This window comes from Panthera tigris, chromosome F3 (assembly GCF_018350195.1).
Source record: "Panthera tigris isolate Pti1 chromosome F3, P.tigris_Pti1_mat1.1, whole genome shotgun sequence".
In the NCBI taxonomy this organism is placed as follows: Eukaryota; Metazoa; Chordata; class Mammalia; order Carnivora; family Felidae; genus Panthera; species Panthera tigris.
This window is the reverse complement of record NC_056678.1, coordinates 64,878,415-64,906,354: the sequence shown is the minus strand read 5'-3', so window position 1 is coordinate 64,906,354 and position 27,940 is coordinate 64,878,415. Positions and strand designations below refer to the sequence as shown.

The 27,940-nt window shown below is 59.9% G+C and overlaps 1 protein-coding gene across 1 annotated transcript; it reads right to left on the bottom strand.

Annotated features, from left to right (window-relative positions):
* Window positions 1–728: 728 nt before the first annotated feature.
* KCNJ10 (potassium inwardly rectifying channel subfamily J member 10) lies at window positions 729–18,096 on the bottom strand. Its single transcript, XM_015544767.2, has 3 exons — window positions 18,064–18,096; window positions 16,609–16,806; window positions 729–1,868 (listed from the first exon to the last, which is right to left on the bottom strand). Exons 1-3 carry the CDS (start codon window positions 18,094–18,096, stop codon window positions 729–731), a joined length of 1,371 nt encoding a protein of 456 aa, XP_015400253.2.
* Between the last annotated feature and the right edge of the window lie 9,844 nt (window positions 18,097–27,940).

Below are 27,940 nucleotides of genomic sequence, written 5' to 3'. Positions count from 1 at the left end.
ACCGAAGGGTTCAGATTCCGGGATGGGCGCACGTCAACCTCTATTCTCTGAGAGAAGAGGCGGCTTTGTGAGAAAACTGGGTACCCTAAGACAGGGTCCACTGGAGAAGATAGAAAGGAAAACGGGGGTGACCAAGGTTCTAGTCAGAATGTGCCAGCAGAAATTACGCTATGAGAAACCCTGACTCCTTTCAACAGGGGTTGGTAGAGAACCCAGGATCAATTAATTCCGGATTCCCGTATTTCTGAGGGCGCGGACTCCAAAACAACCATCGGAGTCTTGCCTTAGGGAACTAGCTGGGTGGGAAATTAGAGGCGGGTGGGGGCTCCGGCCCCAGGTCACCAAACTTCACGGTGGCGGTGGTGGCGGTGGGAGGTGAGGGGGGGGGGGGAGTCTATCCATCCAACTGCGCGGTCCTCCTGATGTGAGTCTCCAAGCGTGGCCGATGCGTCCTGAGCTACCTCAGCCTTAATCTTCCCTCTCCTTCCCCCATCCTGGTGTCGGGGAGTTGCGTATCTTGGGGAGGGGTGGGCTGGGCCGAAGGGGCCGATGGAAGGAAAGCTCGGACCCCAGTTGGCCTCGCCCACCCACGGGCCGCCAGGTTAAAGCGGAGGGAGTGGAGAATGGGTGCTTCCGGGGGCTCTCCAGCTGGCCTGGGTGACGGCCGTCCCCCGGGGCTGCCGAAAGAGGAGAGACCAGAGAGACGGGGTGGGCGGGGCCGCGGGCCATCAGACGTTGCTGATACGCACACTGAGGGCGCCACCCTCCTTCTCCGCTTGCTCCCTCAAGGACTCCTCCAGCTTGAGCTTCTCGGGGTCCCCGTAGCGCACGGCGCTGTCGCGGAGGCCGCTGGGAGGGGCCACCTTCACGACCTGGTCAAAAAGGCTGAAGTCGGCTATGTACTTGCCGCTGGCTGACAGCGAGATGGCGGGCGTGAACTCGTAGCCCCAGAGGATCTCCTCGGGCAGGTAGGAGGTGCGCACCTGGCAGGTGGCGCTGGTGGATTCCACCGTCCCGCTTAGGATCAGCACCAGCTCGAAGTCCCCCTCCCCGCTGCGGAGGGGGAGGTCTTTCAAGGGGCTGGTCTCATCCACCACGTGGTAGAAGGTGAGGGGCAGAATGAGGAAGGGGCTGTCCGAGGCCGTGTCGACCTGGAAAGTGACGTTGACCTGGTTGAGCCGGATGTTCTCGCCCTCTCTGGTCTGGTGGGTCTGGAGCAGTTTGCCTGTCACCTGGCAGCCGATGAGGAGGCTCTTCCGCATGTTGGCGACGCGGATCATGAGGCAGGGCTTCCCGTCGTGGGCGGCCACGACCGCGTGCTGGCTGAAACGGATGGTCTCGGCCCGCTTCTTGGGCCGCGCGATCTTGGCCAGGAAGGTGCCCGTGATGAAGATTTCCAGGATGGTGGTGAGCACCAGCTGGGCGATCAGCAGCACGATGGCCAGCGGGCACTCCTCGCTGATGTAGCGGAAGCCGTAGCCGATGGTGGTCTGGGACTCGAGGGAGAAGAGGAAGGCCCCGGTGAGCGTGTGCACCTGCACCACGCAGGGGGTGTGGTTGGCCGGGGGGCCCAGCTCCAGCAGGTCTCCGTGGGCCACGGCCACCAGGTACCACACGACGCCGAAGAGGAACCAGGTGCCCGCGAAGGTCGCGGAGAAGAGCAGAAGCTTGTAGCGCCACTGCATGTCGATGAAGGTCGTCCACAGGTCCTTGAGGTACAGGAAGCGCTTGTCGGCGATGTGCTCCATCCTGACGTTGCTGCGGCCGTCTTTTGTCAGGACCCTCCGCCGTCGGACCCCTGGGCCCACGAGGGGCCGGCTCTCCGTCTGAGTGGTCTGACTGTAGTACACCTTGGCCACCGACGTCATCTGGAGGGAGCGAGACGGCACAGCGGGGGTTATTGCAGGAGGCCAGCCAACTCCTGGCCACCGCCCACGGCGAAGGAAGAAGTGACGTGCGTTTCGGGGTCACCGATCTTACCGTTAGCGCGTATTTACTGAGCACTCGCTATTCGCCGGGCGCCGTGCAGGCCGCTGGTAAGCCAACAATGCAAATGACCTCACCCTTGCTCTCCAAGAACTCCCAGCCTGGTGAGCCAGACACATTCAGGGAGCAGATAATCGCAGGGAAGTCTGATCTTTGTGATTCTCTGTAACAAGCACAGGTCCTGGAAGGTGGGGCCAGAGGAAAGCGTTCTACTGGTCTCTCTTCCCCGCAAAACCAGTTCTGTCAAGATCTCTCATTCTGAAATAGGATCCCTCCCCACCCTCATAAATGGCAGGGCAAGAAAGACTATCCTGTTGAAATCCTTCCAGGCCACCCCCCCCCCCCGAAAACACACAAACCCTTCATTTCCCTGCCTTTCCCCTAGCCCCAGGGCAGTACTCACTGGTGACAACCAGGGGACTCATCTGGCTCAGAAAACAGCGGAAACTGCCCAACCTGCTACCCTTTGAGATGTTTTCTAAGGACCTGGACCATTTCACTGCATATTATTATTACTACTTTATCATCGCCATCACCGTCATCTATTTGCATCATCCGGGGGAATTGGGTCTGGGTCAGGTGGAGTTGGGAATAGCACGGGCAGGACCTGAGCAGAAAGAGCTGAGCGATGGGAAAGGAGGAGGGAACCACCACGCCGAGGCCTCCTGGCGGTGCAGAGGGAAATGCCAGGTCAGGGGCGGCAGAGTGGCCTTGACTGGGTGAGGTAGGAGAGTTGGTGTGGATTAGCGGTCACGTCCGCACAAGCTCAAATTCAGGATCGTTGTTTGTCCTGATGGAAGAAAGTGGGACAAGGCTCTGAAATAGGAGCCAGCTCGCTTCACGCAAGGTGCCGGTAGCTCTGCCCAAGGAGTAGCTTGTACTTTTCCAGCAGAGATAGGATTCCAATCACTGAACCCTTGGACTCTGGATCTGATGACCAGACCTTCTGGGAAGAAGGAGGGTGATCTCCAGGGATTTGGGTCCTTCTTGGAGAACAGAGAACCTCATCTCCTTCTCCATTCCAAAATATCTGGGCCATCGCATTATCATTCTTCACGCTGCTCCCTTACCCCATCTTCCCCACAGCCCGACATCTGGAAAACTAAATTATTTGGGCCCGTTTAAACCCCCCACCCAAGTAGACCCTGAATTGGTGGTCACCAATGGATGGGAATCCCGGAATGTTCAGAGGCAGCCAGGAGCCTGCTAACCAGCGCTCGTCCACTTGGGACTTTTGTCCACTTCCCAATACCCTTATCTACTTTGGAGCAAAAGGGAAGCTTTATAATTCTGAGGTTTGGAGAATTACGATTCGAGCCCAGGTATAGCCCCCTTCAGTACTCAATAGCAGCAGTAAAGACAAAGCACAGCCCCCACACCTCTACCATTTTAAAGCTCGCCCATTAGCGTGCCTTCTCGTTTGATCCTCAAACTGGAAAAGATGTGGAACCTTCCTGAGAGACTCTGAGGAACTATCAGCGGATGGAGGAAGCCCTGGAAAGCTGTGGATGAGTGAACATAACTTTTTTATTTTAGTTTCTTTTTTTTATTTTTTTAAATGTTTTTATTTATTTTTGAGAGAGAGAGAGAGAGACAGAGCACGAGTGAGGGAGGGGCAGAGAGAGAGAGGGAGGGAGACACAGAATCGGAAGCAGGCTCCAGGCTCTGGGCTGTCCGCACAGAGCGCGATGCGGGACTTGAACTCTTGAACCGTGAGATCATGACCTGAGCCCAAGTCGGACGCTTAACCGACTGAGCCACCCAGGTGCCCCTAGGGCGGCGCAGAGAGGGAGAGAGAATCCCAAGCAGGCTCCTCACCGTCAGCAGAGAGCCCGATGCGGGGCTCGAACTCACAAACCGCGAGTTCGTGACCTGAGCCGAGACCAAGTCAGACGCTTAGCCGACTGAGCCACCCAGGCGCCCCTGTTTGCAACATTAATTTTATTCAGAACTATAGAACACACGGCCGCCAGTTACGAGGGTGACACAAAGCTGGGACAGATGGCAAATGCAAGGTCTGGGGCAGAATTAGGACCCAAAAGGAGCCAGAGGAATGGGCTAAGTCTAACAAAAAGGATAAATGTTGGGTTGCGTATTTGGGCCCAAAGATTATCTGAGCAATTCCGGATCGCAAATACTTGGTTTGAAGGGCGATCACACGAACAGGGGTTTGGACCTGCTCTTGGAGCTCCAAGAGGAACCGCCAGCACCGATGAATCCACACCACAGAGGAAAAGATTCCAGATCCAGACAACAAGGCACAATGTAACAATCAGGACAGCCAAACGTGAAAGAGCTTCTCGGGAGGCAGACAGCGCTCCGTGCCTGGGGGTGTCCAAGGGCAGGATGGACTTGCACTTCGCAGAGAGTCCACAGAGGAGGTGCAGGCTCTCACCTACCCTCACGGGGGACAGGATGCCTGCCCCTTCCGCGCCATCGCTACCCCGGACGTCCTAGGGCGACATTCGGGGACCCATCCTCAAAGTCCTAGCTTTGTGCTGAGGAAAGATTCCGCCTGACTTCAGGCACGGAAGCTCTTGGGGCCCAAGGGAAGCCTCGCTTATCCTCGCCAAACAATAGCCTGTGATGATGTTATCCCATCGCAGTCCGTAAAATATGTAATTTGGCCCTCACACTATGAAGTAAGTACAGAAGTCATCAGAAACAGGCTCAGGAGATTTGCCCCAAGTAGATTAATGGTAGAGTTGGAACCAGAACCCAGGGCTTTGGGATCCGGTCCAGAACGCTTTTTTTTTTCTTTTTATTTATTTAGTTATGTTGTTGTTGTTGTTGTTTTTAAGTAGATTCCACACCCAACGCGGGGCTCGAACTCCCAACCCCGAGATCAAGAGTCACGCGCCCCACCGACCGAGCCAGCCAGGCGCCCCCAGGACTTTTGCAACAACCGCTTCCGTGTACCCGGGTCCATTCTCACGGGTGCCGTGGTCTGGGGAAAGCGCCTCTGCGGGGCCCTGTGCAGGGAACACGGAGCCCGGCGTCGGGGCTGGGCGTTCACGGCACCGGACGGAGATTTTGGCCACTGGCTGGAACTCTGTTGTGACAGCCGCCTCCAGCTGCGTGCCTGCGGTGCCAGCCTTTCTCTCCGCCTCGTCCGGCTGTCCCCCAGCTGCCACGCCACCTCCCACGGCCAGGCAGCTTTGTTCTCCGAGGGGGCGAGAGGCAGAAGCGGACAAACAATCCGCCACGCCCCCACCCCCAAGCTGGCCGGGCTCCTGGGAAGGGAGCAGCCCCAGCCCTGCCGGGCACACACACAGTCCTGCCTCCAGGGGGTGCTGTGTCCCCAGCCCGGTCCCCGCCAGATCCCAGGGACACAGTCTGACGGTGAAACCAGACCCCAAGTGGTGAACAGAGGGAAGGGGACACCATCAACTTCCGTCTCTAAGGAATGTACTAATGATTCTTTCTAAGACCAGGGCCATCAGACCCACGGGGGTGCCCGGCCCGCTTCCCCCCAGGTCCAGACTCACGCTGCAGGTAACCTGGATTCGCCTGCGAGCTCGGGAGTCAGTTATTCTCCAGAATGGGTGGGTTTGTCAGAGCCCCTCTGGAGCACAGCTCTGCTCTGGAGCGAGGACACCCAGCTGTCGTGACCGTCGTGACTAAAATCAATCCTACCGCTTTGGGGATCAAATGCAACCTCTGAGCCTAGCATTCAAGGCCCTGCATGGTTTAGTCTCTGCCTACTTGGCGGCATGATTCCTGCCGCTTGTCCACCCGCACCCCGGGCTCCAGCTCCGCGGAGGGCCTCACCGCTTCACCCTTTCTGCCTTTGGACCTGCCGTGGCGTCGCTGGCTCCGTGCCTGCCTGAGGACCTCCTGCCGATCTCTCTCGACTCGAGGGTGACTTGCCCCCTTTTTGAAGCCTTCCCTGACCATCCAAGAAATAATCGGTGCTCCCCATCCCCCAGGCCTCACCCCAGCGTGGGTCCGTGAAGCCTGGGCCTTGTACACGTTCCTACGTTAGACCATCTGAGCGCTCTGCCGTGGTTTGTCAGCTGTGAGGTCTTCATTTAAGGCCGTGGACCGTGACTCTCGCCTGTTTCCCCAGCACCGGGTACAGTTTATTACCAAAGACTGAGGAAGGGGACGAAAGCTGATCCGGATCCAGAGAGGCCCGAGTGAGGGCTGCAGCCTTGGTTTAGCTCCCGGGAGACTGGCCGCCGAGCCTCCGGAGACCTCGAGGTGGAGCCGCGACACAGGGGGAGGGACCCAGGCTTACCCTGGCTCCACTAATGCTGCAGGGGGTTACAGATACGAGCTTCAAAGGCAGGAGAAAGCAAGTCCCAAGGCACCCGTCCATCTCCCCTCTGGGTCAGCGGGAGGATGGAGAGAGAGACAGCTTGGCCGTGGCCGTGGACACGGGAGTGGGCCACGCCAGATGCAGAGAGAGCCTGAGCTTGGCCGTGGCCGTGGACACGGGAGTGGGCCACGCCAGATGCAGAGAGAGCCTGAGCTTGGCCGTGGCCGTGGACACGGGAGTGGGCCACACCAGATGGAGAGAGAGCCTGAGCTTGGCCGTGGCCGTGGACACGGGAGTGGGCCACGCCAGATGGAGAGAGAGACTGAGCCTGGCTGTGGCGGTGGGCAGGGGAGTGAGCTACGCCAAGTTACGTGCCTGGAAAAGATGCGTCAACCCCCACCCGGGGCCGTGGCAGAAGGCACAGGGGAGAGCCGTGCACCTTCTAAAACCGGTCAGGCTGGAGAGGCAGGGAAGGGACCCTGGGCAAAGGCTCCATCTGTTTTCTGTGACGACTTGCCTGAAAGGAGCTTTGGGCCCTAACACCACCTGTGTTCATTCCCCGATGTGAACGAATCCTGGGTTCCCGAACAGCTGAGGACGCCATCATCCTGAGTTACCACACTCAGACTCTCGCCACGCCAACATGCGTCACACAACTGCCAATTTCCACTCGTGTCCCTTCCTCTCATCTCCCGGCCTGACGTCGGGTCCTCTCTGCCTTTCGGCCTCCCACTCACCTGTCCGCTCTTTCTCTCCCCGAGTCCTTCCCACACTGCGACGCCCGCTCTCTCTCCCCGAAACACACCTCCGATCACGAACCCGAGAGCATTTACCCAGGTTCAGTACCTACGGAGGGTTAAGATCAGACTCCTTGTCTCGTGGCGGAGGAACCTGAGGCTGGGGGAGGTGACTGACTTGGACTGTGCGGCTGGTCTCAGGCTCGGGTCCCCTGTCTCCCGAGCCCACCGGCTTTTCATTATAGTGTCACCGTCTCAGTGCCGTCCCCAGCTCAGGAAATGTCCGTGTCTCTGCGTTATCGATCTAGGAGAGACCAGACTCAGCCGGGCACAGGTGGCCTTCCCTGATCTGTTTGCAAACCTCCTTTCCAGCCTCATCTCCCACCTCTTTTCTCCTATGGCTTTGGGCAAACCAGCTGGTCCCTGCCCTACGTACCCATGCGTTCGTGCTCTTCTCCCTCCCTCGCCTCCCCTCTGTCCTTGTCCCTACGTACCGAAATATCCTTCAGAGCCCAGGATAAATGAAGCCCCTGATCCCCACAGCTTCAATTAATACCTCCCTCCTCTGACCCTCCATATACACGCGCATATATATCACCGTCTGTACGTTTTATGGGACATCGATCTGGCATAGCGCCCATCTTCTGCTACAAATAAGCTTACTGAAGTAAGGATCCAGGCATACTACGTTTTCACTACCCCGACGTACGATTAGGACACATAGTAGGTGCTCCAGGAGTATTTCTGGAGTGAGTGAATGAGCAGAAGGGAGAGAACGGACCGCCCCTTCCCGCACGGTGGGAGCTCTCGTCCCGCACGGACGGACAGAACTTTGCTTGGGCCCAGAGCCTCTCCTCCGAGGCTCTCCATCCTCCCTCCCTCTTTGCTCTTGACTTTTCATATGTTTTCTCTTTCTCCTGAACACACGGAAACCCCAATAACTGGTCGCCAACACTAACAGATGTGCAAGCAAGGAAAAGATGTCCTCGTGTGTAATGACGCGGCCGCCGTGGGAAGTACCTGGCAGTTCCACGCATTTACACGACAGACGCTTTCTTCAGCGTCTCCTGCGTGCCAGGTTCTAAGGACGACAGACCCCGGAGCCACAGAGATGAATTCGACGTAGGTTCTGGCCTTGAGGACCTGCCAAGCCCAAAGGGAGGCAGCCATAAAGCAGGCAGGGGTGGTAAGGGCCACAGACGAGGTATCCGTGAGGCACTGGGGGGATGTGCAAAGGGAAAGGCGACATTTGGCTCAAGGGAGCACTCCATAAGAATGTTATTATCCCCTTTTAGGCCAGGAAACCAACTCAGTGACTACCAGCCAGGAGCTGGGTTTTCCCTCCACACCTGGCTGTCTCACTCAAGAAAGGCTTTTACAGAGAAAGGTGGCATTGGGACCGGCGGGTCTGAAGGTTAGCCAGGATTTAGACACTTGGAGGCTGGGGGCTAGGGGGTCAGAGAGAAGGTGCTTCCAGGGAAGGGGAGGAGAGAGAGGGGAAGGAAAGGGGAGGGCAGGAGAGGGGAGGGGAGGGGAGGGCAGGGGACGAAGCTGACATTCGGGGAGGCCAGGAGACGCAACTTACAAGCAACAGAGCCAAGCTTTTGGCTGGATTCCAAAGTCCTTCCTCCTATAGCTTCAGGCTAATACTAGCGAATTTGCCTCCACTGGGCAAATTCCACACTCAGCCACCAGAGGAGGTGACGCTTCGACCTGCTGACAGGTTAGCAGGACAGCAGTGTCCCCAGCAGTGACACCCAGAGTGCATCTCATGATTGGCGGCGATGCTCTTTTATTGTGATCTCTGCGTCCCATGATCTGTTCTCTTAGGCTGGCGTGGCAGGTCCCTACTGTCCCCATTTCCTCCTCGGACTCTGCTCCCAACTGCCTTCCCACCTCTTCCGCCGTCCTTGCTGCCCACTCGGCCCCTGGTACGTCGTGCCGGCTGATACTAACGTGCGTTTCCCCTTCCGTCCTTGTCACCTTCCTGTCGGTCTGCTCCCCCCGCGCACATCTGTCTGGATCGTCCCTCAGCCTCCCGTGTCTCACCCTGGAGATGTGCTTTGTGAAGGTGGCAAGGTGCAGGCAGAGCTCAGACCTGTGAATTCCCCATCACACTCTGCCCTCCGTCTACATCCTGAGGCCCAGGGGTCAGGAGAGGCATTGTAAGCCCCCTACCCTCCTGTTCTCCCCGCTTCCTCCCTCCAGGAAAGAGCCTCTTGATCTAGGGGCTGGAAATGGGATCAGAAAGGGGGGCAGTTTCCTCAGGGACCCGCTCTTGCTGTGAATCAGTCCAGTCGCTTTAGGCTCAAAGGTGTCCCTGAAGCCACCACTAGGGGGCGTGGGCATCATGAGCGTCTGGCTGGAAACCCGCCTTTGGGGTACCCACCGTTCCGTGCCAGCACCTGCCCGCCTCGCTCAAGTGCTGTGTGTTGGGCAAGCCCTGTACACAAACTGAGGGGTTTGGGGCACCATCGGCCTCAGAACCCGAGGCCAGGCTCACCCGGGACAGCGAGCGAGGCGTGTGTCTGAGCACAACATCCTGGAGGTGGAAGGAGGCAAAAAGCAAGGGTGTTTTAAGACCCTGCCAGGAGCTAAGAGGCAATGTCACCGCGTGCAGAGTGGGCTCGACGGGGAAGCAAGAAACTTAGGGGCCAGCCTCATCTCTGCCACTGACAGCGGTGACCTTGGGCAGTGTCCGAGCCCATCAAACCATTGTTTCCTTAATCGGGGACTAAGGGCGTTTGTTGCATTGGCCCCCCACTTCTCAGACTAGTGGGCCAGGAGGTCCTCGAGGCCACAGGATTAAATGCATTTTTCCTGTGGTTTCAATTTTGCTCAAAGACTTTGAGGGGAAATCTTATTTTCATCCTAAACCAACAACAGACAGAGAGTGGAATGAAAATTTTACCTAATTTAAGAGACAAAACAGATTTCAAGGACATCCGACGTGTGACAGGTGAGGGCTCATGTCTGTATCTTCTCAGGGAACATTCCCTCCCTTCTGCCTTTCAGGACCAGTCGGTGGGTCCGTCTCCGGGGCGCTGTGTCTGAGGATTATCAAGGTCCCTCCTGGCTTTAAGACCCCGCGTCCGGCCCGAGCCCTCCCCCCACGTCGGGAGAGAGAGAGAGGAAACAGCCACTCAGCCTCCTGTCCCCAAATATATTATCTCTTCTTTGGACACTGACTCCAAGTTGAATAGCGACCCTGGAGGCTTCCAAGGAGATGGCTGGGCAGCTTTGGGGCCTGAAAAGAAGCAGTTCTGGGCTTCCGAGTGCTCTTAACGCAGAGAGGGGGAGAGGGGAAGAGGGACGGGTACGAGAGAGGCCAGTAAGAAAAGCGCCGGGTTACATAAGCCCTCGAGGCTGCAAGAAAAATGGAGTTGGTTTGGGGTTCTTTTCAGACGGGATGGCTTTATTCATTAATCTCCCTCCTGTCCTGCCCCAAAGAAAATAAACAAATAGAAAGGGAGCCAGATGCTCCCTGGAGGTGGAGGTGGGGACAGGAGGGCAGCGAGCGTGTCCGGGGGCCTGCCTTTCCAGCTGAGTCTCTATTGCCTCTGCCCGCCACCCTCGGCCTCCGTCCCCTTCCCTCCCATCCTCTGGCCTCGGCCTGACACCAAGGCCCTGGCCCAGGGAAGAATAGGCTTTTCTTCCCTTGTGTCAACGTTTGGAAAGTTCTCCTAGTCTGATCAAAAGAGAGGCTAAAAGCCGTCAAAGCATTTCCTGGGAGCCTGTGACCCCTGTCTGGCCCTGCTGACCCCTCTGTGTGTTTTCCAGTCAAGAGAGGGAGGGACACAGATGGGGCCATGTCAGATGTTCTCCTCCGTCCAGGCACCACCCCTGCCTGTCAGCGTGGGCTGATCGGGGAGCACTGCCCCTTCCTCTGCCCCCATCCACCCCCCCCCCCCGGCAGTGTCTCTTGCCCCCTGCAAGCAGGGAACCATGTTCCTGCAGAGAACTGCCCAGAAGGTGGCATCTCGGGGACCCCCTCTTTCCCCAGCTAGATGGAGGATGACTTCCGGTCACGTGCGGCAAACGGGCACCGCCTCCTTCACGCCCCTGCCTCCCCACCCTTCACCCCTACCCCCGAGCACACCTCCCGCCCCGACTCATCACGCGGGCCAGTGTCCGCTCCTACCCAGCGTCTGGGGCCGCGAGGCCGCACATCCCGGTCCTGTGCGGGGAACTTGGCTCCGGGCAGGGTTCAGCTGAGGACGAAGGGGTGCCACTGCCCCCTCAGTCCCAGCCCCGGCAATCCCAAGAGCCTCCCGGCCTGGCCCCGCTTGGGTCCTCACCTCAGAGCAACAACTGCCCCCAGATGTCAACCCACCCCTCCTCACCTCGACGGGGGAGACCTCGGAGGGTCTGGGCGGGTTGGGTAGAAGCAGGGCGAGGACCGAGAGGTCTGCGGGGCTCCTGAGAGTCTCCACGGGGGAGTCTATACCCAGCTGATGCCCCAAGATGCTGGCTGAGGGCATCATCCTCGCGGAGAGGTTGGTTATGAGTGGGAGAGTTCGCCCCCGGCTGCGCCGAGGGGCCGTCCAGAGCGCAGACAGGTGCGGGGGAGTGGAGGAGACCAGGCTGTCACCAGACGTGCCCCTCAGCCCCGCGCGGGAGATTACCTCCCCGCCACCAGGGGGCAGGGCTCCCCCGCTCTGTGTGCTCCCTGCCTGCTCCCTCCCACCCCCACCCCATCCAACCTCTCCGGCCCCCTCCCCGGCCCTCTCCTTTCACCGTTGGGTTGAACCATAAGAAATTGCCAATCAAAACAAAAAACCAGGTCCCATGTCAGCAATATCAAATGGTTCGATCTGTTAATACTTAATAGCAACAAAGGTAAAAGCATCAGCCACCACAGAGCGCGTTAGAGGCAAGTGCCCTCGGTCGCAAGCTGGCGGTGGTTAGTGCTCTGGAGCTCTCTCCAAGGTCACAGCTGACCTTCCCATCGCCACAGCCAAGGGCGTTTCCGGGGCCTCGACGCCAGCAGTCTGCAGCACCTGGACCCGGGGCCGGTGGTCCCTTCTTGGCACTCTGTCCTCTGGCCCTTCTTGCCCCTTGCCTCCCTGCCCCCACCCCCTGGTTTGGGAGACGTTGGTCCCCTCTTAAATGGCCCTGCTCCTTCCAGGCTTCGAGATTTGGGGCAAATGGGTTAAAGTCTCTGCGTTTCCCTTCCCTTCACCTGCACGGAGGCTGGCGCAGGGCCTGCCCGTGGAGGTGGGGGCTTCCAGGAGAGCTCGGTGCAGGGTCCCCGGGCTGCGGGTCGCGGAGCCCTCTCTCCCTCCCCGCCTGTCCTCCAGGCTCTCTGCCACCCGTGCCTGGCTGTTTCCTCTGCACCCAGCCCTTTTGCCGTGACCTCTCCTCTGACCCTGACTGTGGGCCCCACCCTTGGTGTTCAACTCCCGCCACTCTGTGGCCCTTCCTCAGCTGCCCAGCCCTCCCTCCTCACCCCTTCTCACCTCTGCCCTCTATCTGGAGCATTCCAGCATCAGCGTGCTCTACGCCTGTCCTCTCTCCTCCAGGGGGTGGAGGGAGTCCCCTCGGGCTGTCCCCTCTTCACAGAACTGCCATCCATTCAGAACGTTAGAGTCACCCTGGGCTCCCCTCCAGCCCCACATCCGGGTGGGCGTCTCTCCGTCTCCCCTGAGGCGGCCTTAGTTCAGCCTTGGATTCTCCCTCACCTCCGCCGGGCGCTGCAGTGATCTGGCCTCCCTGCCTCCGGCCTCACCTTCCTCCCCTGCTCCCCTGAGCTGCCCCAGGCCCTTCAACAACACGGATGCCTCCCATCCCGTCGTTCTGCCTGAAATCTGATGGGCTCCACGGCTTCGGCAGCTTCCTGACATACCCTCCCCACCCCCCATCCCATTCTACTCTGATGGCCACAGCCTCTTCTTCCAGCACTTGTCCCTAAGCACCCCCTCTTCTGGCCGTAGAGCGACCGTTCACTCTTGACCATGGCCTTCAGTCGGCCTGCTTGTGCCCGCGAGGGGCTCCTGCGCTTCCCCAGCCTCGGAGCCCTCGGCAGACGCCCGCTGTCTCCCTGTCACATCTTCCGTGGAGCACGTCCGGCTCCTTCTCCAGAGACCGCCAGCCCCCGGAAGGTGGCGACCAGCCGTAGTTATCTCATAAGCTGCCCGTCTCTGCGTTTAACCCAATTGTTTAACATCGAGGAAGGACTTAGACTGGAAACCCCCAGTCTGACCCCGGGGGAAGGGGATGTCAACCACACAGCCTGGGGGCCATCGCACACCCCCCCCCCACCCCTCCCACCCCTAGCAGATATCACCCGTTCAGACCTTTGCTCGCTGAGCCTCGGAATCTTCCTCAACATGGTGGCCCAGAGAACCATTTCAGTCAAGCGGAGTTAGCCTCGCAAGCAAAGCCTATTAGTTTTCCTGGCCTGTCTGGGTCACAGCCAAAGTCCCTACCTATTCTTTCCCACTATTTGCCATCCTGGTCTGGGTCCTTTTCTAGCTATGGGAACTCCAGTCAATCTCTTAATCTCTGCGGGGCTCAGTTTCCTCACCTAAGGAGGCAATAAAACCTTCCATTGTATGGTCAGGATCACATGAGATGAAGTACGTGAAATCTGTAAGGCCCTTATGCAAATATGAAGATATTATTATTATTATCCTACTTTGCAGATGAAGGAAGGTGTCCACAGAATTAGAGGAAGCGGGGCTCAGAGAGACAAAGTGTCTCGCTGACATTTGTTCAATGGCTCAGCCCGAACGTCTGTCTCCGAGCCCCGTGGCCCTTCACCCGCCCCGCCTCTCCATATGCCAGGGGGTTTGATGATGCTCTTTTCTCAGGGGAACATGACTCGTGGGGTAGGATTGGCTGTGGCCCCAGAATCGGAAGAGGCTTCCAATGCGCTATTCTCCATCCCACCTCCTGATCATTCCCAAGATGAGGCTCCCTGCAAAACCCTTTCAACCTGCCAAGAGGTAGGGAACGTGTGGGATGCAGAAGGGCCACATTCCTCAGTGACTCCCTTCGACCCTGTGCCCTCCTGCTTGGCCCCCGCCTTGGTGGCTCCAGGCAGCTGGCAAGCTTCTCAAAGCCCGGGATGGCCAGGCCCCAGGAGATAAGGGCTTTGGTGGGAAGGCCGGCGAGCCACCGAGAGCTGTCACCAGATCCGCCAGCAGGGTCTGAGAAACTAGACAGGAGCCAAGCTGATGGGACCTTAGGGTCCCAGGGACCAGTGGGGCTCCCTGCCTGAGTCAGGACGGGGGCCTGAAAGCGTCCACGCACTTTCTTGTCTGTGGCCTTAGAAGTTGCTGGGCCCAGGGCGCTAGAAGGTCCGAGAGCGTAGGGGACAGGGAGCCAGAAGAGATGCTCCCCGGTGTGGAAGCCCATCAGAAGCAGCTCTTATGGGGTCATTGTACCTGCCCCCCTCCTTCCAGGAAGGAAGCAGCCCATCTTCCCCAACAGGGGACTGTTTTCGGAACTGATTCCTGAACTGCATTTTGCTCATCTTTCTGTGCTCTGCGGTGCCCAGAATGGAGCTGGGCTATTTCTTACACGAGCCCATCAGATTGCGCCTCCACGTGACTCTTTCTTCCCTCCGGCCCCTTTCCCGCGTGTGACATCCTTCAGCCCTGGGAGGTCCCGCCTCCCAACTTCCCTTAGGAACAGGTGGGGACACTGACCCGGTCTCCCCATCAGCCTCTAAGCCTTTATTCGGGGTGAAGAGCTGGGTTTCCCATAGCTTCCCTCAGCCCACCTCCGTCACACCCTCCGGACTCTCTCTAGTGGGGGTCCAGATGGGGAAACTGAGGCCAACAGCAGGTGCACAGTGCTCGGCAGGACAGCTTCCACGCCAGACGTCCAGAGTCTCCTGTGGGAGGTAGACCCTCTGCACGGTCTAGGGTCGGACCACTCTGGACTTGAGCTTCTCCCTGGACCGACCACGTGCTCCTGGTGAGCCCAGTGCGAGTACCGAGTGCCAGAGGGCTCAGCGTTGGAAGAATGGGAGGAGAAGCCCGAGAAAGAGGATGGTGAGGAGGGGGAGGGGGAGCAGAAGACCCACCTCGAACGCCCCAGAATTACAGTTGGGACGGAGTCGGGGATAACCGGTCTCCACCGGCCTCCCCAGCATCAGCGTCCTCTGTTTTCTCTCCGCCCTCGCGGTGTCCCCTGTGCAGTCACGCCAAGCCTCTCCCAGGCCTTGGATAGGCCATGGCTTCCTCTTACCAACAGCTCTCGGCAAACACTGGGGCCTCGTCTGGGAAACCCTCTGCCCCCTCCCGCTGGGCCTGGTCAATCCCTACCCTCCTCCCAGGCCTCAGCTGAGAGGCCAAGGTCTCCGGGAAGCCTCTGCAGACGCCCACGCCCCCCGCGTGGGTTGCCGGGAACGTCACTGCCCGCCCGTCAATGGTGTGCAAACCAGACCCACGAGGTTACCGACTGGCCCAGGTGACCACAGGCCAAAGTGTGTTTGCAGCCGAGTCCACGCTTCCCACCTTGCCACCTTAGGGTCACGGAATGCGCATGCTGGGAGGCCCCCGGGTCATCCAGGCGGATTCCCCGGGTTTCCTGAAGAGGAAACAAGGCCTAGGAAAAACAAGCGACTTCCCTACAACCTCATAGCTGGCCAGCAGCGCACGTGATTTCTGATCAGAACCACAGCAAGAACCGCTGACTTCTTCCTTGTCCCAACCTCTCTTCCCATGAGACTCTTCACTGACCTGGGGTCTCGAAGGGCCAGATGCCAACCTGGGAACATGACCCACCGAGCTCGTCCCCTGTCCACCCACAGCCACGGCCCAGGGCGCACCCCCCTCCCATCCTCAGGCCTCCAGAATCCCCTCGGCCTTGCGGCCGCCAGCCCACATCTAGGCCAACAAGGAGAGAGCTAAAAGGAACAGAGAAAATGAGGGCCTGCAGGGAGGGGACGGATTCAGGGGTGCTCTCTGCTGGGGGCAAAGAAATGGTCAAGGGACTTCTTTGAGAGACCTGGGAATCCCACGGTGCACCGGGGCCCTGCGTGTCATGGGAACTACCTCCCAGGCCAACCAGCCTCTGTCTAATGGAGACCAAAGGTGGTCCCCTCTGTCATCGGGGACAGTGAGCTGACCACTTCTTCCCGTCCTTCCCCTTTGCCTCGTAATACCTTGTACCCGGGAAATGCTTCCTGTTCCGCCTAGATGCACTGACTGCCATCTAAGCAATTTTTTTAAAATTTTATTTATTTATTTTGAGAGAGAGCGCGAGTGGGGGAGGGACAGAGAGAAACGGAGAAAGAATTCCCAGCAGGCTCCACACCATCAGCACCAAGCCTGACGCGGGGCTCGAACTCAAACCGTGAGATCATGACCTGAGCCGAAATCAAGAGTCAGATGCTTAACCGACGGAGCCAGCCTGGCGCCCCGAAGCAATTTAATCTTACCTTCACCCCTGGTGGAGATGGGGACCCGAGGCACCCCGTTCTTATGATGCATATTCAGGGACTGAGCCACCTTCCCAGCCAGGGGTCCATTCCCTTTCGACCCTGGGGCTCCTGGTTCTATGTGCAGAGGCACCCCTGACCCTCACACAGGGGGCCTAAGGGGGCCCCGCCGTCACCCAAGAGGGAGTCTGTCTACCCACCCCCCCCCCTCATTCTACTTATTTCTTACCCACCTTCCCCACTCGAAGACGAGAATGAGGCAGGAGCGGCATGAAGGCACTAACGAGACACTTGTAGATTCTAGATGAGTCTAGAACTAGATTCAGAGGTGGCTGCCCTCCATCCTCCCTCTCACAGGGACTGACGGCCTGAGTGCAGCCGGGGCGCCGATGGCACCCTCCTTCTCCACCAGGGGACGCGTGAAGGGAAGTCTGGAGGCAGAAGAACCACACCAGGGAGTAAGGGCTGGTGGGGGGGGGGGGTGCTCCTACATCAAGAAGACGGATGGATGAGGCAGCTTAAGCAGAACCCGGCAGCCAGAGGGGGGGCATTGGAGGGGGGAGGTTAAACAGCCAAAGGGTCCTGTCAGTTCTGACATAAGGGAAACATCATGGAGATCAACGTCCAACGACCCTCGCAGGCGAGGGACCCAACATCAGGAGCCGTCCATCTAAGGAAGTTGCTGCAGGTGCTGTAACCCCATCTGCCGCCCCAGGTCTTGGGGTCCTACTGGGCCCTCTGTCTCTTCCCTTTTTAGACTGCTTGGTCCCAGCTTCCGAAGGATGCCCCAGACCAGAATAGCAGGGGAGGGAGGCATAGACACCCTGGACGGATCCTTGTACATACGGAGGGTGTTAGCACGAAAGGTCAGAGCCAGGCATCTGAAGGACTTCTAAACGCAGATCCCAAACCCTAAAGCCTAGCCAAGGAACCCACGGGGTTTCTCCCTCCAGCCATCCAGAATCAATGGCAGGAGTGGGGCCGACGTGAGGGCAGGAAGTGAACAGAGGTAGGGTCACCCTGCCCTGGGACAGTGGAAGGGCCAAGGTGACTTTCTGAGGTCCTTTCTAGACCCAGAATCCTCTTTAAGGTCCCTGTACCTGCTGTTCTCCCCACCACCCCCCCAGCACTCCCCCAACCCCATCCCAGGGAAGGTGGGGACTTGACAGTGACCAGTCCCAGCCTAGCCACCTGGACACGTGGCATCACCTCCCAGAGCCCTAGTGGGAGACGGGCAATGAGCACTGCCCCGTCGACCTCTCGGGCCACGAGGGGCTGTGACACGGGGCGCATTGGGCAAAAGCAAGGGACAGTCACACTGGACCTGCGCCGGGCGGGCTGGGTTTGCTCGTGGCGCACAGCTCCCCTCTGTGCGCTCGGCTCGGCGGTGGGGCGGGGTTCCCGGCCACCGAAACCCCCAAGGTGGGGCGAGGTGGGAGCTGCACTCAGTTCAGCAGAGGAGGCCGTGTCCGTGGTTAACGTATAAGCGGTCAGGTCTGGGGCAGCGGGACATTACCCGCCCCAGGGCTACATTCTTGAGGTCACAACAAGTGCAAACTTGTTATAACCTGTGTTGGAGCAGCAGGGGGCAGAGAGGGCGAGGGGGGGTGGCGCTGAGCCGCCAGCCGCTGGCAGAGGGGTGCAAAGGGGATGAGGGGTGGGGCGCGGCCGTGCAGGTGCATACGCACGTGGGTGGCGGGAGGACCGAGGTCTGCGCACATCCGCTCCAGCGTGCGTGCGGGATCCGTGTCTGGGGCTGCATAGATGAGTGTGTGCCTGTGTGTCTCTGCATATATGAGCCCAGCGGAGGAGGAGCGGAGGCGGGCAGCCGCGGGCCCGGCCCGGGCATGTGGAACGGAGGAGTGGGCGCTGGGGACACCCCTTCCCCTTCGCTGGCCTCCCAGAGCCTGCATCCCAGCTCCATCCACAGACTGCACCCTCCCCCCCCAACCCCCTCCCCGTGAGCTGGGGGCCTCTCCCCACCAGTGCCCAGCTCCCCAGCCTGCCCCGGGGGGGGGGGTGGGGGGGGTGGGGGGGGGGAGGGTCGCCTCCCGCCCATCCCCCCTGGCCCTGGGCCCACTCCCCCGCGCTCTCTTGGCCCTCCGGACACTGGGGCGGGTGGGGGTGGTGGTGGGGGGAGGCTCTGAAAGCAGGTGACTGTTTGGGGGAACTCAGGGACAGAGCCCCCATTGTGCCCGCCCCAGAGCCGCCTCAATGGAGCTCTCTGGCACAAAGGGGCTTTGACAATGGGCATGCCATTAGTATGCAGGGCCAGCCCCTCGGCCCTCTCCCTGTCCCACAGCCCAGAGGAGGGAGCTGGGGGGCTGCTGGCCCTGCCTGTGGAGGCAGGGGGTGGGGCAGGGCCGAGACTGGAGAGATCTTAGTCCCTGGGGGCTCCCCTAGGGAGACAACAGAGGGAGCCTCGCCTAGGGCCCCCAAACCAGCCACTGGCCACAAAGGCCTTTGCAAGTGGAAAAAGCCACGGACCGGTCACGATGGGGGAGGGGAGCACTCTGGGGGCCAGGCCGGGCCGGGAAAGAAGCAGGTGGGCAGTCTGAGCCCACCCACTTTTTGCCTCAGTTTCCCCCATCTATTACCATCTCTTGCCCTCTATTCCAGGGAGTGGTGTGGGCAGGAGACATGAGCAAGTTCTCAAACTTAAGCCTGAGGGTCTCCGAGTTGTCAGGCTGGGGGGCTGAGGGTCGGATCGGGACCGCCACCGGATGCAAAATCGGTGTGTGCCGGGGGGTGGGGGTGAGGCAGCCGGGGTGTCTGGGCTTGTGAGGAAGGCGGCACCTGCAGCCCCAGCTCCGGCTCCGGGGAGCGTGGCCGAAGGGCCAGAGGGCCAGGGCCAGCGGTGCTGCAGGGTGTGTGCGGCTGCCTCGGGCCTCCCCCACGCTGTGGGCAAGAGGTCCTCCTGCCGAGGGGGGCCCCGCACCCTCCTCCACCCACCCCCGCCACGGGCACCCTCCGTGGCCTGGGCGCCAGCTGCGGCCCCACTCCCCACCCCCGCCCTGGGAGGGAGCGGCCAGTGCACGGGGTGGGGCTGAGAGCAGGCCCAGACCTGGGAAGGGGGCAGCGAGCAGGGAAGGGGCTGGGGGCCGCGAGCAGAGAAGGGGCACCACTTGAGTCGCAATGTTTGCCCAATCAAGACTTCCTCTGCCCTGGGCCAGAAACCCCCAGGAGAGAGGGCTGAGGTCACTTTAGAGGACTGCCCCCGGCAAGACAGAGAAAGCTTCTGGGCTTGGGCACTTCTCTTTTCACTTGTGCTGAGGGCAGGAGGCCCTGCCTGTTATCTGCCCTCGGGGCTTCCTGCTACACAACCTTGGGCCCTGAACGGCTCACCTGCTGCTACTGGGGGAAAGGGAAGGTCTGCTCCCTCCTCCCAGTCAGGACTTCGGTTCTGCTGCAAGCCCTCCCTGCCCCCAAAGGGTCCCCAGCGGGGGAGGAGGGGAGGGCTGGGAGTTAGAACTCCTAGATTCAGGGCCAGCAACCCCGTGAACCCTCCCAGTCGCTCTCCGTCCCTGGGCTGGGAAGCCCCCTCAGCCACAGGGGAAGGATCACCTGTGCCCCTCCCTCCCTGCCTTCCGGGCCCTGGCAATTCTTCAGAGGCAAGGCTCCTGAACGTCGAAAGAACTCACACTAACTCACACTCCGTAGCACTGCGCCAAGCCCTCTTCTAGAATTCTGTCATGTAATTTTCAACAACTCGAAAAAATAGGCACTTTCTTCAAGCCCCATTTTACAGATGAGAAAACTGAAGCACAGAGATGTTGATGATCTGCCCAAGGTCACACAGCTAGGGAGGGGTAGAACGGAGCCCCACCTGTTTAACCACGGCCCCCAGACCGCCTGCCCAGTGAGAACACTCAGAGGGGTGTGGGCAGCTGAGATCAGCCAGGATACTCGGCTTGGCGGGGGAGGAGGCGCGGGGGTTGAAATGGTTTTCTGAGAGTCCTCTGGACTAGTGATTCTCAAAGCGTGGTCCAGGGACCCTGGGGGTTCCTGACACCCTTTCAGAGGCTCTGTGAGGTCCAAACTGTCTTCCCAACAATGCTGCTACATTATTTGCTTTCTTCGCCTTCATTCTCTCATGAGTGTTCAGTGGAGTTTTCCAGAAGCTATGTGACACATGATATGGCAAGAGATTGAACGCAGAAGCAGATATGAGAAATTGTCTGTCTTCTGTTAAGCCACACGTTACAAAGACTCGTGAAAGGGTGGGACATCACCACTCTTCTTGCTGAACATTTTGTTGCTTTGTTTTTAAAATATAGCGATTTTGGGGGTGCCTAGTGGCTCAGTCGGTTGGGCATCCGACTTCAGCTCAGGTCACGATCTCACGGTTCGTGAGTTCGAGCCCCGCGTCGGGCTCTGTGCTGACAGCTCAGAGCCTGGAGCCTGTTTCAGATTCTGTGTCTCCCTCTCTCTCTGCCCTTCCCCCATTTACACTCTGTCTCTCTCTCTCTCTCTCTCTCTCTCTCTCTCAAAAATGAATAAACATTTAAAAAAATAATAAGAAAAATAAAATATAATATAGCCACTTTTCATTAAAAAGATATCATACACGTTGACATGCAATGGGTTTGTGGTTGTTTTTAAATGAATTAATAAACAGTTTAAGTCTCCTCTGTTTTCATTTCTAACATATCAATAAATATAACCCACATACACAAAAGGTCTTTGGAGTCTTGAATCATGCGTAAGAGTGTAAAGACCTGCGATCAAAAGGCTTGCGAACACCGCCCTAGACTCAGACATACTCGCTCTCTCCTCCTGCCAGTTGCCCATGTCTTGTCCCCGGGAAGGTCGGTGGGGAGGTTTAGACGTGGGGAGAAGGCCTGTGCCCAGGTCTCCTGTTTGGGACTAGGGGCGAGGGAACAGCTAGGGGACAGTCCCAGGGAGAACGTAAGGGTAAGTGGTCAGGCCTGTGCCCCACCTGGGATGTGTCCCCACAGATCTCCCAGCTCTCGAGCCCAGGGGGAGGCTCAGAACAACTGGGATGCCCCAGACTGGGCTCTGACCTTTGCCTCTTCCGCCCCGGACGCCTGCCCACAAGCCCAGCACGAGGCGGGAGCGGACCTCCCTGGCCAGGAGAGAAAGGCTCAGCGGATCCCCACAGGAGTTTTTGGGTTTGGGCCAACATGCTTAACGAGCTGGAAACTGGGGGTCTTGGGGTCTGCTGCTCGCAATCTTAGGGTGATGCCAACTCCACAGGATGGGGCTGTTGCGGGGAGAGGGGCTTCTCTTGAAGTTCCCCAGGGAGTTCAATCATAGGGTCTAACATATACACACCCCGCTCCCAGACATTCGTAAGCCTCCAAAGTCGGGATTCTCCCCCGCAGAATTAGCCACCAGAAAGGTTTCCTACCTAGAGTCAAGCTGGTCAGAGGGCACTCTGTTCCTAGGAGCTGAGGGGTCCCCGGAAGGGAAGAGAGGCCTTTGCTTCGGGGGATCCAAACTCTGCAGGGTCACGGCCCCATCCCAGAGGAGCCCCCGTGCAAGGAAGGAGACAGGATGTCCCCTCCAGCACTACCATTCGATTGTGTTGGACATCCGGGCAAAGTCACAGACACAAGGGACAAAGGACAAGCGGACTGCTGAGGAGAAAGGGGTACAAGACGGCAGAGCCCATGGGGAGACGCGGGTGGCGCTGGGCAAGAGGGATCAGCCTTGGAATGGGAATGGCCCCGTGAGTGCCCAGAGGGAGAGAAGAGAAGGCGTTCAGGGATGGCCGGTGGACACGTCCCCCACCCCTCTCAGGAGGGCAGTCCCAAGAGATGGGGTGCTGGAGGGGAGCGAGGAAAGCTTCCATAAAGTACCTTGAAGACTGTGATGGGGAGTTTTCATCTGAAAACCAACAGGGATGTCTGGGTAGGAAAGGGACAAGACAAAACGGGTGCTTCCTGGGGACAGTCCCAGGGGGAATTGGGCGGTGAAGAAGAGGGAGGGAACGAAGGAGAGAGGGTGGCTGGAGTCAGAGAGGCCTTTAGGGAGGCTGCTGCGGACACTCGGGCTGGTTGGGGGACAGAGGAAAGGGCGGGCATGTAAACCGGGCGGCAGAGGGACAGGCAGGCTCGCGGGGGGACAGCTGAGGTGGGGGGCCGCTGGCTGGAAGGGAGAAGTTGCTCCGGATGGGCAAGCAGACTGTTTTAGGAAAGCTCAACGTCTCAGTTCACACTTCGTGGACCCCAGTGGAAGACGGGACGCCTGCCTGGAAACAGGGAAGGAAGCTACGGGAGAGGAGACCGGGCCCACGTGGGGCCATCTGTGGGAATGAAGACGGGAGTCCCGCCTGCATCTGTAGGTGAGGATTCTCTGCCTTCCCGAACTCCGGAAGGGTGGAGCGACAGAGCCCCGGACTTGGCCTCGGGAGTACCAGGGACGGGCTGTGGTAAGGCCCCCGGGGGCCGGGAGAGGCAGAGTCGGGCCAGAGAGAGGGAGCACCACCGCAGGAAACACACGTGTTAGGTGCTGAGCATCGCTGCAAGCCCTCTACCAGCAGCGACTCTTTCAATCCCCAACTGTTACTGGCGCCATCATAAGGCTGAGGGGACGCAACGTCGTAGCTGCCGAGCGGTGGAACCGGGATTTGAACCCAGGGAGTCTGACTCCAAGGCCAGGCTCTTAACCTCTCCACCCACGGCCTCCCAGGTGGGGCCCGAGCGGGAAGGACCCCTGGGACCACGTGGCGGAGTGGCCAGGCCACCCTGGAGAGGCCTCCCGACGGCTGCCTGCGTCCTCCCTGTGCTTCCCAGCTCCCCTCAGAAGCCTTAAATTGGATGGGCCTGGGGGCTTAGGGGTGGGGTTTTTTTGTTCCAGAAGGTGGTCTCCCGTTCCTTCCCAAACTCCATCTCAGATTTCTTTCCTTTTTTATGGGATGCGCTTCCTGAAGTCGAACCTAAGTCCTTCCAGCCGCGGCCCCAACCCTTTCCAGGGCCTTCTGCCCCCTGGAAAAAAGAACGCCATGGCCGTGTACTCGGAAGTCACGTCCTAAGAGGCCGGAAGTGCTCAGGCCCACCTCTCAGCCCTGCTTCCCCGGGGCCACTCGGGCCAGCTCCTACTTCTCTCCACATTCCAGAGCCAGCCCCTCCCTCTCCCCACCGCCTCAAATCCAGCGCGGGGCTGGCGGACACCCACGGGAGAGGTTTTCCCACAATCCCCTTCTCTTTGCCCTTTCAAGGTTCTGCCGGGGGAGGGGATGGAGAGGGCCCCCCCGCCACCCCGAGGCACCGTGCCCATGCAGAACGGCAGCATCATGTACGAGAAACTGGAATGAGGGAAGAGAGGCGCTGAACTCAGCCCGTGGGGGAGCCGCGGTGACGGGGGAAACTCCCACAGCTCGGTTTCCAGGAGCTGCCCTGCCAACCACCCTTCCCCGGGCGCTAAAACCCAGGCAGTCCAGACCTGCCCGCCGTCTATCTTTCCGTAGTTCCATCCCAACGGCCTCCCTGCCCCTTCCGGGGCCTCCCCACTGTCCTGGACCGCTTGGCCTCAGCCTGGACAGTGGCACTGACCAGTCAGGCAAGAGGAGAATCTAGGCCGGGAAGGGGAGGGGGAGTGGAAGGTTTTTTTTTTCCTTCCGTCCTACATAACCCTTGGCAGGAAAGTTGGGGGCTCCGTGGCCCCACGTCTCTTTCTCTCCCCCACCGATGCCGGGGGGACTCGGCCCGTCTTCCAGCTCGCGTGCAGAGGCCGAGCATCTCGCCAGGAGGCCCAACAGGCCTTTTCTCCTCGGAGGAAGTGGGTCTCTCGGTATGACCCGCCCCCCAGGACCCTAAACCTCTCATCCCGTGGATCCCAGGATGATCCGGAGGGCTCTGAGCCCACCCAGATCCAAATGTCAAGCCTCTCTGGTCCCTTAGGGAGGACAAGGGAAGAGAGGTCCCTGGGTCTTCTGCCGGGCCCTCCCCTCCAAGCCAAACGACCTGGAGCTACAAATGAGCTCATGTATGGAGGTGCAGGTAGGGGCATGGGAAGAGGTGGGGGGGGTGCCAGTGGCCAGACAGCTAACCCTCCCATACGAACGCAAGCGTCCCTAGACTGCATGTGAGGCAGATGTTGGGAACACAGATTTTTTTCCCCCCTCAGCGTAGGGGGCTGCAGTGGAATTCTGCATTGGAACCACAGAAGGAATGGACCCATAACCCTGCTCACCAACCCCCCCCACCCCTCCATTCCGTGGAGTCATTGCCATATGATACCGACTGAGACAAGTTGGCTGCTCGGGCTCCGGCTGGGGGGTGGGGGGTGGGGGACGGCTCAGAAAACAGCAGCTCCTTTCAGGACCCAGGCTGGCAAGGGCTCCGGGAGGCCGGACTGGCCCAGATCGCCCCCCAACACCCCCTCTCTCCCTCCCTCGCCACCACCGCCAAAGGACAGAGGGGCGGGGAAAGGGGGTTGGCCCTGCCCGGGCCATGCCCATCGCCTCCGCAGACCAGCCCTGGCCCCTCTCCCTGGCGTGACGCCGTCCCTCCCCCTCCCTCATTTCCTGCTCCCTGAAGAAGTAGCTAGAAGCCAGAACACCTGCCTCCTTCGACACTGGGTCCCCGGCAACCAGGCCACACCCTGAGGGATTCGCAGGCCCTACCCTCAGCACAGGACGGTGCCCACCATTGTGCCAGGAACACGTTCGGAAACTCGCAGAGATTAGGGAGAGGGTCTGGAGATGGAACCAAATAGAACGCAGCGGGGGCTGCTGGCCCCTCCTCAGGCCGATGGCTTGGTGCCCTCCAGGCCCTGCCGAGCACCCCTGCACCCAGACCCTCCTCATGCCAGGGCCCCAAATCTCTCATCTTCTCCCCGCCTCCCCCCCTCCCGGAACTCCCAAAAGCAGTCCCGGTGGGGGAACACATCAGACACCACAGCCGAGGCAGACGGGCCCCAAACCTTTAGCCAGAATTGGTGCTGATAAGCAACAAATTCACGGCCTGAGCCCTGGCCTCCTTTGGGCCCTCCACCCCCGCCTCACTCTGGGTGCTTCATTAGCAGGAGTGACATCTCAAGTAACCAGAGGCCCCCCTCCCACTTTGTCCCAGATCTGTCCTTCTACCCATCCCAGGGGCGCAGCTCTCCTCCCCCAAATCGGGAAGCTTTGACCCTTATCTCTTTCCTCACACCGCTGCCCTTGGTCACTTCCTGGTGGGGACAAGGGCTGGGATGGGGAAGGGGCATCTCTGCCTGGAGCGTGAATGTCTCAGAACCCAACCTGCCCTTCTTCCTCCCGCAGGAGCGGCCCTGCTTGCTTCCCAGGGACCCTAGTGTGACCTACCTGGGGAAGGGGGCAAGGGATGGGGGGGGGGCTTGACATGCGGGGCAAGTGGGAGTGGAAGGAAGAGGCCAAGTGGGCAGGGGTCCCAGGCACACCAGGCTCCCGCGGCTCGCTAATCCCAGCGGTTTGTGTCTCTGCTCCCATGTGTGGACTCGTGATCAATGGGTGTCACTACATGAGTGTCACAGTGTGGGGAGGGGGAAGGGGCTGGCATGGGAGTGGGGGTAGCCTGACCATCTTGGGAAGAGAGGGCGCTGTCCGGAGTGCCGGAGTGGGCGATGCGTGGTTACCTGTATGTGGTGGTCACTGTCTCCCTTGAGAGGGCTGTGATGCCCTGCCCGGTCCGCCTGGTGGGAAGGGGCATCCGGAAAGCCCCTTCTTTAGCCCGATGAGCTGGAGGTGACCAGCATGGGTAAGGTTTCTTTCTTGGGGAGCCCTTCCCAGGAGGGTCTGTTTGGGGTCGCCCAAGGTGGGAAGCTGGGGAACAGGACAGTACCGCTGAGACCAGACAGGGTGGGGACCGAAGGGCTGGGGTTCCCCCTATCTTTGGGGAGCGAGGTGGGCAGGGCTCCATCAGGGCCAGGGTCTTACCTTGGGTCCGGGGTGGAGTGGCCCCTCGGATGGGCAGCGGGACGGACGGACTGACGGAAGGGGCGGGCAGGAATGAGGAACCGAGCCGAGCGACGGGCAGAGCCGGGACTCTTAAACCCGGAGCTGGGATCAGATAAGGGCTGGTCCGGGGGCCGGGGCCGGGGTCGGGCCGGCCGGGGGCAGAGCTGGGCCGGGCCGGGCCGCCCCCTCCCTCCGCAGCGCCGGAGCCAAACTTTGTGTGAATGGAGGGGCCCGGAGGGGGCCGGCGGGCGGGGGCGGGGGGCTGCGGGCGGGCCAATGGGGACGTGGAGCGCCAGGCCCGCGCCGCCGGGATTGGAGAGGCCGGGGCGGGGGGCGGGGCGCAGGGGGCAAGGAAGCGGAGACCCAGACAGATGGAGGCGCAGGGCCGAGCGCAGCGCCCGAGGAGCGGGACCCAGACAGACTCCGGGAGGAAAAGGGACGCGAGACGATGGGCGAAGCGATAGGGGCTGCGCTGGCACGATGACAGGGGAGAGGCGGCGGCGGCCGTGTCAGCGACGGGGAGCGGGCGCGGGGGGCGGGCCGGGCCGAGTTAATGAGCTGGAAATGAACTCGGGACGGCCCGGTGGCCCTGCGCGCAGCGCCAAGGGGCTGGCTGGGGCTGGGCTCCGGCGCGCTATCCCTCTGCCGGTCACCGGGCCCTAAGCACTGCGTGAGGTCCCGGGGGCCGAGTGCGCGGACCAGCCTCCCCGCCAGCAGCCCGCCGGGTCCCGGAGCCGCGACGCGGCGGGGCGCGCGGCGCAGGTGCGAGGCGCTGGAGACCGCAGAGGGGGCCAGGTCCCTCTACTCAGGGGGTCCTGGCAGATGCGGGGCATCTGATAAGCGCCCTGAAGAGCGCAGAGGATTCAGGTCCTGGGAGATGATGCGCAGGGCATCCGACGCAGAAGGAACGCAGTCACCAAGTCCCCGGGACACATGGAAATACAAGTCTGCTTGGGAAACGGCGGCACACGGGCCCCCTGGACTAGACAGAGAGCAGGTGGCAGTTCTTCTCAACCCCGCCGTCACCAAGGACTGCTCTCAGTATCCGAATCCGTGCTTCCAGGGGTTCCAATCCACAGGCTCCCGCCCTGGGCATTTATCAAGGAAAGAATCAGTTCCCCATTTTGGTTCATCATAGGTATTTAGATATTTAACTATTAATCAGTAACCGGCATTATCATATTGAGTTGATATACATCTTGAAGGAAAAAAAAAACAAACAAAAGCAAATAAACCTGAAACGTTTTAGTTTAGTTCTGCCTCTAAAAGCCGTTCGCTGGGTAAATGTACATTTGAACTAGCCCCCCTGGGGGAGGGAGGTGGGCGGCAAGCCAGGCACCACAGGTGAGGTGTCTGTGTTGGGGAAAGAGAGGACGGTGCCAGCTGGGGGTCAGCTCTGGGTTCCGAGGACAGACGAAGCCCTGGCAGAATTTTAGGAAGATAAATCTGGAGGTGAGCGAGATGGTTTGGAGGGAGGGGCCGGCAGACGGCAATGCCAGAGCCTTGATTCTTTTCTCTTTCTCACCTCATCTGAGCTAACCAGAGCCTGCCCCCTCCTCTCTGCCGCATCCTTCAGCTGTGCCCCAGGACACCGCCCCTCTCTGGCCAGGATCTCTGCAGCTGCCCTCTCACGAGCATCCCTACCTCCAGTTTCCGTCACTCGAACAGTCCTGCAGATCGTG